At 40.8% G+C, this 11,974-nt stretch overlaps 1 protein-coding gene across 1 annotated transcript; it reads right to left on the bottom strand.

Moving 5' to 3' along the window:
- Positions 1–3,404: 3,404 nt before the first annotated feature.
- LOC120542820 lies at positions 3,405–4,532 on the bottom strand. Its single transcript, XM_039775892.1, has one exon. The coding sequence runs from the start codon at positions 4,530–4,532 to the stop codon at positions 3,405–3,407; it is 1,128 nt and encodes a 375-aa protein (XP_039631826.1).
- Positions 4,533–11,974: the final 7,442 nt, after the last annotated feature.

Here is an 11,974-nt window from a genome sequence, read left to right as displayed (position 1 = left end):
CTTTGCCCCTGTTTCCAATGGGAGTGTTAGCTCCTTGGAAATATGTTCTTTTATATTGCAGCGTTTTAATAAACCTTTATTTAAATAATTATAAATTATAACGGCGATATCCCTCTTTTCAGCGATAGGCGGCGACAAAGTCACAGAAAAGACAGAATATACTTAGCTTGTTTAATGCGGCTTACGTTGCTATACAGACAGGAGAAACAAGTCAGTTTCATTTCACCGAAGAGTTCTTGTTAGTTTCTTTTTCTTTCGGGGATTTCGTATAGAAACTGCTTTTTTTTGTCACAACGGAGGTGGGTTTTTAGTCTATTGCTTTCACTCACTCAGGTCCTCAAAGATTGGCAAGGTTCCAGCTTCTTTTATATTGTTTCCACACGACCAAATCCCCAGGACATTTCCAAACAAGGCAGACAAACTTGTGCTGTACATTAGACAGGCAGGCAAATAACACTTAGTCCTTTTAGGGCTGACAACAGCTGTCCCTGTCTGTCTTTATGCTTTGCTTGGCCCAGCACTTCTGACTGCTGACACTCTGTGCTAAATCTGGCTCAGCTCTTCATGGCATATTACACAGAAAAGAATGAAAAATACATTTAAAAAGATCTAAAACAGATACAGTGACACAATTCTTACTATTATTAATATTATAACAAACTTATTATAACAGACCACCCTTTGTCACTGGATCTGTGACAAAACAATCCCTGAGAATCTTATTCACAAAGCAAAAGGTACTCAGTCCCCCTTCACCATGTAAACAGCTCCTCAAGAATGCTTGTAAAGACGTGGGGTGTAGTGCCGGTCTAGCTCCTGCTTCACTTTCGTCTAATACGCAAATGTAAGTAAATATTTGTAATGGTAAAAATGATAATAATAATAATTAACAGTACAATTGGATGAACAAGTACATTTAAAATAGTGTTACTCGATGGTGACCACTTAGTGAAAAAATCCCACCAGTGATGTGTAGATATCTCTTCAATTTCTTCTGCAGAGGTAATTACTTTTGTTTCATCAGTTTTCAATCTTACTAGTAGGTCCCTTGCTTTTTGTAACGTTACATTAAAAAGATGTTCATATTGTTTAGCATGCTCTAAAATCGCTTTATATTTAGGTAGTTCTATTTCGTAGGCAAATTGTAAATTCAGGAATGGGTTAGCTTCTGCTTCCCAATGTATATCCTCCCATGTAGTTAACATGTAGGTTCTTCCATAATAGTCATCTCGTATATTACTCACATTGGTGCGACAGGATACCCTGGGCCCTTGTAGTGGGTACCATCACTCCAAGTGATGTTATTTATTGTCACTGCACATGCAGAAGTGGTATCAGTTTGAAACACTTCAGTGGAATTTACCGCTATTTGGCACCAATAACAGTCTCCAGCTAAAGGATACAAACAGGGGTGTGGCAATGTACCCACCCTTTGACATACAAACCCTTCTTGCCAGTTATAACAAAAGGCAGGTTCAACAGTATTATTATTTAGATCTATCCATTGTCTATCTACTATGGGTGCCCACCATGTTCCTCCTAGTAAAACAGGTAAGACATGAAACGGACACCAAACATTGTCCTCTTCAGCAGTGGTTGCTACCTGAAATACAGCTTGGCATATTGATTCCTCACACATGAAGGACTTTGGCTGCAACCACCAGTCTGATGGTAATTTTAATTCTTTTCTCCAATGTTGGGGGTTTTTGAATCCCCAATCTGTCTTAAAATTTAAATACTGCTGTATAGCAATAATCTGTTTTAAATAGCAAGCTGATTCTTCATCTATGGCCCATTGGCTTTGTAAACCAGTCCATAAGGACTCATTTAACCACCCATGGTGAGTCTTCCATAATAGCAACTCCTGTATATGCCTGTCTGCCAACTCTGGCCCCCAATGAGCCAAAGTTTGCAAACTATTGGCTTGTTTCACACCAATAGATGATATTTTGTGATATATTGCTGCTATATCAGCAGTATTAAGAGATCCTAAACCTAAACCTCCTACTCCTAAACCAGTTCCTATAGCTCCCCACATGTCTCGCTTTGGCCTTCGTTTTATTTCTACCTTATGAGGAGGCCATAAGGATTGTATGTTTCTACAATTATATGTTGCACCTGTACTGCGTGGTACTATATGTTCCTCTCTTGGAAACTTGTGACGTTTTATATCAAACCCACTAACATTAATGTTGAGTGCTACAGTAATTATTTTATGTGCTATCCTAGCTTTTTTACAACCTTTCATTTGTCTAAGTAATGTTGCATCAAATGGATAACCATTCCCTCTCCTAGTCTTATGAATTTCCCATAACATTACTGGTACTTTTACATTCATTGTTGCTTCCTGTTTAAACACATATAATATTACATCATTTTCGGGTGTTGATATTGCAGTCAGTTGTTGCCCCCCTTCAATTGTCCAACATGATAGTCCATTAGAATCAGGTTTACAGTTCATCATAGCCAACCAGACAGATACGTTATTATGCACAGTCACAGTTATTGCAGTGTCTTCATAAGTCATCACAGGTAAAGGTAACAGGTCAGGATATTCCAGTTTCATGGAAAATGGAGCCATAGATGTCTTGTCTCGTAACTGCCAGGTACAGTTCTTGGTAAGAGTGAAGTTCAAAGTGACATGCTTTTCCGTTCCTGGTGTATCAGCAGCCCAAAAGACTTTGTTATAGGGGGTGCATTGACTCCATCCGGTCCATAAACCATCTATCCCGATTATTCCACACGTGAGGATAATCTGTGTAAGGGAAAGCAGAGGGGCGACTGAGAGCCCGTTAAAAGAACCATTCTAGTGTCTCCTGGTCCTGCAGCTATTATTTCTCCTGCCCTCGGCTTTTGCCCTGGAGTTAAAACCCATACCTTCCCTCCAATTTCTCCTTTAAACTGTTCAATACTGACTAAAACAGGTGTGACTTTTTCTATGTGCAATTTACATATGGCCTGTCCTTCAGCTATGTGTATGTCTTTACTGCCTTGATTTTCTAATACTAAATACCATTCATTTAAACAGATCTCTAATGTCTCTGTTAAGCATGCATCTGTTACAAGCATTTCAACATTTATTCTAACCTCCCATTCCTTTGGCCACTGACCTGTTATTCCCAAGCTGAGTCTTTCTGAGGAGTTTAACTTGATTGTAAGTGATTTAGGTGCCCTAACCAATAACCCTGTGGGAGTTAATTCATTGTTTGCCAGTGGACTAATTGTTGTCAGGCAGAGGGCACACACAGGTGGCTCTCCTCCGACATTTTGATGTCTCATAAAAGGTGTGGACCCAGCCAACGGACAATTATTGAGATTAAATAAGGCTTGCTTTAAAACTTTAGTCCAGCCTTTAAGATGATTGTGCCCAGTTAGTTTTTTAACTTGTTCTTTCAACAGGCCATTCATTCTCTCAATAAGTCCTGCAGCCTGTGGGTGATAAGGGATATGCAGAGTCCACTGAATGCCAGCTCCTTGAGCCCACTCTTGTACGTCTCTTCCAGCAAAGTGGCTTCCTTGATCACTTTGATTTCTTCAGGCACTCCATATGCTTGGATTAAATGGCTCAGTCCATTAAGTGTAGCTTTCTGGTCAGCTCTTGTTGATGGATAAGCTTGTAACAGTCCAGAATAAGTATCTACTGCAGTTAAAGCATATAATAGTTTATTTTCTCGTGGCAGTGGCCCAATGTAATCCACCTGCCAAATTTGTCCTGGTCCCATTCCTCTCTTCAGTTTACCAGTTGCCTTCTTCTGTAGGGGCCATTGTTTTACTTCTGTACATGTGGAGCAATTGTTCACTATTTGTTTAACAATATCAGTAGTGACTGGTATACATCGCTGATGACACCATTGATATGTTTTTTCTGCTCCCATGTGTCCTGAAGTTTCATGAGCCCACCTTGCTAATGATATTAAGGAAGGCTCGATTACATTTACTTCAGCATAGTTGCACAGGTCTTCATTCTCTATATAGGCTTCTTCCAGGTTGATTTCTCGAACAGCAGCTATTAGATCAGCTTGTTGGTTATAAAGCCTCTCAAGGGATATCAGAGGGGCATGGGCATCTACATGACCAATGAGGGTTTCCCCTGTTGTGCCCATTGTCCAAAGCTGCTCCCACAGTTCTGTGCCACCCCAGAGTTCTCTCCCATGAATAGTCCAAGCAGCCCTTCTCCACATTGTGATCCACACTGTTAGTCCTTGAGAAACTGCCCAGCTATCAGTATAAACAACAATAGGGAAGCTTTGATTTTCTGTTAATGCCATAGCGACGGCAATAAGTTCAGCCCATTGGCTTGATTTACCTTCCCCCTGTTGCTTCAGGATGGTCTCAGTGTGAGGTTGATAAGCCACTGCTCTCCAAAGCCTTTTTCCTCCTTCCACAGTTGCTGACCCGTCTGTGAACCAGCTGTTCTCCTGTTGCTCTGGTGTCAAATGATCGTATGCTGGTGCTTCTTTAAAGGGCGACTCCACTACAGGCAGAACAGGTGGTATGTCCTCTGGATCCTCATAAATCACAGCTCCGGCCATAGCCCCTTGTAAGGCACTCGTGTCTTTGCCTTCAAAGTGTGCTCTTGCTTGCAAATACCATTTCCACTTGCATAAAGTTTGATTTTGGGCAGCGCCTGCTCTCGCTCCCAGGCCATTGTCTCTAACCCATCCAGCAATGGGCAAGTTAGTATGTAGCTTTACCGGAGCAGGACCTGTCTGTCTCTCGGTGTGCAAAAGAGCCCAGTATGCTGTAAGAAGCTGCTTTTCAAGTGGTGTATATTTAGTCTGTGAGCCTGTCAGTTGTTGGCTCCAAAAGCCGATGGGAATCGTTTACTTCCATTCTTCTGCCATAAGCTCCACGTAGCAATATTATTCTGTTCTGTGGCTTCCAGTTCAAAAGGCAAATTAGCTTTTAAAGGTCCCAGTCCTTGGTGTTGGACTAAAGCTTCTTTAGCTGCCTCAAAAGCAACTTGTTGTTTTTCTGTCCATTCAAACTGTGCCTTTTTCTTGACAACATCATGTATAGGTCTTAAAATTAGTCCCAAATGTGGCACAAATGCTCTCCAAAAGCCCATTAAGCCCACAAAGGATTGAGCTTCTTTTTTGTTAGTTGGTGCCTTTAATTTATACAAAGAGTCAATTACTTTTTGGGGCACTCGTTTTCTGGTCCAAACCACATCATGCCCAGAAATTTAACTTCTCTGGTGGGTCCTTGGATTTTGTCTTTATTGATAGCCCATCCTCTGCTCTCCATGTGGGATATTAAAACTGGCAATGCATTTGTTACTGATGCTTCATCCCCAGTTAACATTATATCATCCACATAATGGAAACATCGTACCTTTTCAAAATCTGAGCAGGTAGCCAGATCTCTTGCTACAAGTCCATGGCACAACGTAGGGCTGTGTAGGTATCCCTGTGGCAGTACTTGAAAGGTGTACTGTCTGTCCTTCCATGTAAATGCAAACTGATCTTGACTTTGGGTTGCAATTGGAATAGAGAAAAAAGCATTAGCCAGGTCAATAACAGCATGCCACTCTCCTGCATTAGCCATGATGTCTTCTATGATGGTCACAATATCAGGAACTGCAGCAGTCAATTGTGGTGCTTTAGCATTTAGACCTCTGTAATCGATTGTCATTCTCCATGAACCATCCGGTTTTCTGACTGGCCACACAGGAGAATTGAAAGGGCTAACTGCAGGTCGAATAATTCCTACCCGCAATAACTCTTCCACTGTTTCTCCTATTTCTTGCAAACCTCCTGGCAAACGATACTGTTTTAAATTTACAGGTGTGTCAGGGACTGGAATTTCTAAAGGGGTCCATTTTGCCTTTCTTCTTACTATTGCCTTTACTATTCTACACATGACATTACGAATCCCAAAAGAAAATGTTCCCCATTCTGTTTGGAATGACTTTCCTGTAAGAATATCTATCCCCAGAATATATTCAGGCAATTCTGAAATAAGCACCTTAGCTTTAAAAGAGGGTGACTTTCCTATTGCTAAGTGTACTGTGATTAGTTTCGCCTGGATATCTGAGCCTCCGTATCCGTTTACATTTACAATTGGTCCTGAAAAGTTATGTGGATTCCAGTGAATTAAAGTGACTTCTGCACCAGTATACCAGTATCCATAAGTGCCATAACCTGATTGTTTTTTTTTCCCTTTACCCCAGTAAATGGTTAGCAGGACGTACGGGCGTCTGTCTCCTGCATGAATGAGCCTACAGAAGACCTTCCCTCTCCTCAATATGTTGGTCGAGGTGTGCGCCACTCGTTCGGAAAGTTAAAAAAGCGTTTTGGTTTGTGTTCGGAGTGTTTTGTTTCCTCCTCACTAGGCAGTGCGGTTGGATGGATTCTGCCTTCGTCTTTTTTAGACTTTCTCAGAGCTTGCCATCTCTGAAAAATTTCCCCTGTTGGTTTGCCATCGATATCCATTTTATTTATTCCTGCTTCTATCAGATCACGCATCATCTTTGTACGGCTTATTCTTTGTATTGTATGTCCTGCTATGGCTCTAACTGGTCTCTGCCCAGCCGATACTGTTGCTCCCAATTCATCTAACTGACCCAATAATGCGGCCACATTCCATACTGTCTGCTGATTAACTCCGGCGAGCATAGATAATAGAGCCCCTTTTAAATGATGCAGTGCATTTTTTATTAAACGGTTTCGCATTCCGGCAGTGAAAGCTTCATTATCAGGGCCAGCAAATGCAGCTCCTGGCGTAACTTTATAAATAGCTGCCTGCACACCCATTTCTCGCAGCTGCTGAAATGCTTCAGAAGCTGTACGCCAAGATCAATCAATGTCTTCCACGTCTCTCGCGTCTGGATATACGTGTTTCACAGCGTTTATAACCCATTCTACTATTGATATGATCGCTTGATTCTGTCCCCCTCGTAATACATTTCTTAATTTCGGATTCGTGGTGATAGAGCCTAAATGTTTGATCTCTGTATCTATCAATTGACAACTGTCACCCCCTTCATCCTACATACGTAAAATCCACTGCATCAAGCTCTCACCTGGTTTCTGTCTATATTGTTTACCGATTTCCAGAAACTCTGCTTGTGTAAAATCGCGTACGGTTCGCGTTACCCTGTGCTGTCCACCGGGGTGCCCCTTGGCTTTATTTTGCACAACCGGTGTCGCATCTATAATTGTACACGTGTCAGTATTATACGTTAGCGCCTCCCTGTCCTCATCGTCGGCTTCCCAGATATCGTCATCACTATCTGAGTTATGTATGCTGCCATCCCATGTTTCTGGGTTCCAATCACCTTACATTATAGATCGTATTTTAAAAGAGGAAACGGTGTGTGTTTTGCCTTGTTTACGGCGCTTAGCATGCACTAAACGGACAGCTAGCGTAGTACATTTAGTTTCCCACTCGTTCGCCCGAGACGTCGCATTTTCCATGCATTCCCGAGTAATCGGTTGCTTATCTTGTAAGTTTTCTATTTCTTGTTTGAGTTCCCCACACTCTATAATCATATTCTGCAGTTTATGATCCAACTCACGTACTGCAGTTAATAAAAGCCAGCCAATTTCACTGGCTGCTTGTTGTTCCTTTTTTCCCCTGCGCTCTAGCCTGAGTGCCAATACCGCCTGTTGGACATTTGAAGGAGTTACTTCTCCCTCTAACTCAGGCCATGCAATTGGGGCTGTATAATTATTAAATAACTCAGCCACGGGTGTCCATGACAGTGCGCGCGACCACCCAGGGAACCGGCTGAGACCACCTCTCCCGGCATTATCCAAAGCATATGTTTTAAAAATATTATTCATCATAAAATTATGATTTATGAATATTAATTTTGGTTATTAAATATCGCTACTATCCTGCTCGCAGCGCCAATTATGTTTCCGATGGGAGTGTTAGCTCCTTGGAAATATGTTCTTTTATATTGTGGTTTTAATGAACATTTATTTAAATAATTATAAATTATAACGGCGATATCCCTCTTTTCAGCGATAGGCGGCGACAAAGTCACAGAAAAGACAGAATATACTTAGCTTGTTTAATGTGGCTTACGTTGCTATACAGACAAGGAAGACCAGCTAGTTTCATCTTTTTCACCGAAGAGTTCTTGTTAGTTTCTTTTTTCTTTCGGGGATTCGGTCGTGTAGAAACTGTTTTTTTTTGTCACAACGGAGGTGGGTTTTGAGTCTTTTGCTTTCACTCACTCAGGTCCTCAAAGATTGGCAAGGTTCCAGCTTCTTTTATATTGTGTCCACACGACCAAATCCCCAGGACAATACCAAACAAGGAAGACAAACTTGTGCTGTACATTAGACAGGCAGGTCAAATAACACTTAGTCATTTTAGGGCTGACAACAGCTGTCCCTGTCTGTCTTTATGCCTTGCTTGGCCCAGCACTTCTGACCGCTGACACTCTGTGCTAAATCTGGCTCAGCTCTTCATGGCATATTACACAGAAAAGAATGAAAAATACATTTAAAAAGATCTAAAACAGATACAGTGACACAATTCTTACTATTATAACAAACTTATTATAACAGCCCCATCAACACTGGGGGGTGGCTTGGCATCAGAGTGAGTGGAATGGAAAAGTAGAGTACTGTGCTTTCTTACAACACATAAGCAGTGGCACTCAGATGTAAGTGAGAATTTCACTGCATTCTGAATATGTGACACTAGTGACCCTATAAACTTTGAAACACTATAATGTATTGGTAATTACTGTTGCAGAGTTTGGGTTCCATCCCAGTCTATTTTTTTTTATTATTAATTTTATTGCAATTCATACAAAGCAATCAAATTTTTACAAAAAGAAAAATTGAGTTAAGAACAGATCGATCCCCACCCCTGAGAGAGAGAGCAAGCCAAATGGCGTAAAATTTAAGGCTTGTAAACATACCTAAATTAATAAATTCTCTGTGCTTTATGAACTTATTTTAAAATATTACTGATTAGATCCTGCCATGTTTTGAAAAAAGTCTGTACGGATCCTCTAACTATTTGATTTTTTCCAATTTCAAATAATATAACACATCGATTTCCCACTGACCTAAAAGAGGAGAGTTTGGGTTCTTCCAGTTTATCAGAATGAGCCTGCGTGCCAAAAGTATAGTGAATGCAATCACAATTTGTTTGTCTTTCTCCACTTTAAGCCCCTCTGGAAGAACTCCAAACACAGCTGTTAATGGGTTAGGAGGGATTGTGAGTCCAAGGTTATCTGAAAGGTAATTAAAAATTTTTGTCCAGAATAATGTTAATTTGATGCAGGCCCAGAACATGTGACCCAGTGAGGCTGGGACTTGGTTGCAACGTTCGCAGGTTGGATCATGCCCTGGAAATATTTTGGAGAGTTTTAATCGAGACAGATGTGCTCGATATATAATTTTAAGTTGTATAATTGTATGCTTTGCGCATATGGAGCTCGAGAGTTAGTTAAGGTTCTTCTCCGGTTCACCTGTCTCTCTCTCTCTCATTTCTCCTAGGGCACGAAGCAGAAAATGGCTGACAGACTCGCGTTGAAATTGTAGTTGAAGAACTCCAGGCACTCGACGAACAGATAAAGAAACTCCTGTCCCGACGAAGATACCTTAGGGTTTGAAGGCCCGGCTGCTGGATAAACCGTCCTCGCCATCTGGAACCAGCGAAACATCAACCCCGCGTTGTGCCGACCTCACCCCCGCGTCTCATAGGAGCGACGCCGCTGATGACCTCTGTGGATTTCAGCTATGCAGGCGGGGGTTCAAGGCCACAGCACCTCCATCAGCACAGGCGAGCATCCTTTCTCAGAACCGGTTTGACCCTCTCCGCGTCCCCATTTCGCCTTCAGCCCCTGGTGATGTATTAGTGGTAGGTGATTCCATCGTTAGAAACCTTAATGTCGCATGCCCTAATGCAAAATCGTTTGTTTCTTGTTTTCCCGGTGCTCGTGTCCGAGATGTAATGAAACTTGTGCCAGCAGTCTACGAGAAACACAAGGAGAGGGCAGTTGGAGCAATCGTCTTGCATGCCAGCATAAACGATATAAGGCACCGACAATCAGAAATCCTGAAGGCTGATTTCGCAGCTTTGATTAAAGACACGAAGGAGAGGACCCCATCGGCAAAGATCTTCGTTTCGGGTCCACTACCTCTCGTCAGACGATCCAACGAGTACTACAGTCGTCTGCTAGGGTTGAACAACTGGCTACAGGGTTTCTGCAAGAAGAAGGATGTCGGTTTCATCAACAATTGGAATCTCTTTTTGGAAAGGCTGCGTCTCTTCAAGCGTGATGGCCTGCATCCGAACAGTTTCGATCCCGGGTCCTCTCCGAACACATATCGAAGGTAATTCGTTTTCTTGACTATCTATCTCTGCTCTTAACCCCTTCGAAATAATACTGCTGTGCTAGGACATGATAATGTTTAATAGAGTCTTCCGTTAAAGTGCACACATTAATACTGTAATAAGCAATCTCAATGCACGTAGAAAACCTAGGAAATACGGCATAAACTCCAATAATCTAATTAAAATCACTATTTTAGAGGAACAATGTATTAAAACTATAAAAACAGATCACAGATTAAACAAAAAATACACACAGAGCGGCGCTAATAATAATAATTTAGTTCCTATTCCAAATATCAATAACGCACATAGTACTCATCTCTGCACCTCCAAACATTAAATATGGCACTATTAAATGTTAGAGCTTTAACTAACAAAACGTTTTTATCAACGATCTTATTAGTGATAAAAAATAGATTTTATTGCACTAAATGAAACATGGCTTAAATTCAGATGCGCTGCAGTTTTAATCGAATCTGCCCTCCGGATTACAGTTTTACTCACAGACCGCCAGGGAAAAAGGGGCGGATTGGCTAACATTTACTCGAGCCGATTAAAATGTAAAGATGTCAGTTTTGGTAAGTTCAAGTCCTTTGAGTATCTCGCCGTTGTTATTCATGGAGATTCTCAAGTTCTAGTACTATCCGTGTATAGACCTCCTAAATATAACGCGTCGTTTTTTGAGGAATTCTCTGACTTAATGTCAATTTTAATTACTAACTATGACACACTCCTAATAGTTGGCGACTTTAATTTTCATATAGATAATCAGTGTGATCTAAAAGTAAAAGAATTTATGAACCTCCTGGATTCTTTTGATTTGAGACAACTCATAAATCAGCCTACACATAAAGCAGGTCATACATTAGACTTAGTGATTACTAAAGGACTGAAAGTTGATATAAAACAGATCATTGATATTGGTCTATCAGACCATTTTCTTCTACTTTTTAATATAGAAATAATGATAAAAAAAACTCTCATATTGTTAAAAAACGCTTCTTTGACTCGGCAGCAGCTTTAAAACTTACAAACATTTTAAGCAATCAGTCCGTTTATAGTGCCAGCTATAATAGCGAGGATAATGTAAATAGTAAGGTGGAAAGATTTAATACTAAAGTGAGAGCTGCTGTTGACATAGTTGCACCTGAAAAGACAGTGAAAAAATCTTCTAGCATTGTTATACCATGGAAGACCCAAAGAGTGTCTGATTTAAAGAGAACATGCCTAGAGCTGAGCGTCAATGGAGGAAGACTAAACTTACTATCCACCATGAAATATTAAAAGTCAAAATAACAGAATACAATAACACTGTCCGTCTTGAGAGACGCTGCTATTTCTCAAGATTATAAATAACAATGCTAGTAATCCCAGAGTCTTATTTTCTACAATTGATCGCCTACTAAACCCAGGTAGCTCAAAGGAATGCCTCCTAAGTGCTTCCAGTGAAACCTGTGAGGCTATCGCTGTATTTTTCAATCAAAAAATTAATGATATTAGAAATAACATAGTATATCTCCCCAACACTAAGGATCCTCCTAAACCCCAGCATCCTGTTATAAACAAATTAAACTCTTTCACTAGGATAGATTTACCTGATTTACAAAAATAATATCTCAATTAAAACCTCCACCTGCATCCTTGACCCAATACCAACAAGGTTTTTCAA

The sequence above is a fragment of the Polypterus senegalus genome, chromosome 1 (genome assembly GCF_016835505.1).
Source record: "Polypterus senegalus isolate Bchr_013 chromosome 1, ASM1683550v1, whole genome shotgun sequence".
Taxonomy (NCBI): Eukaryota; Metazoa; Chordata; class Cladistia; order Polypteriformes; family Polypteridae; genus Polypterus; species Polypterus senegalus.
The sequence above is the reverse complement of the archived record's forward strand: the minus strand, read 5'-3'. Positions and strand labels throughout refer to the sequence as shown.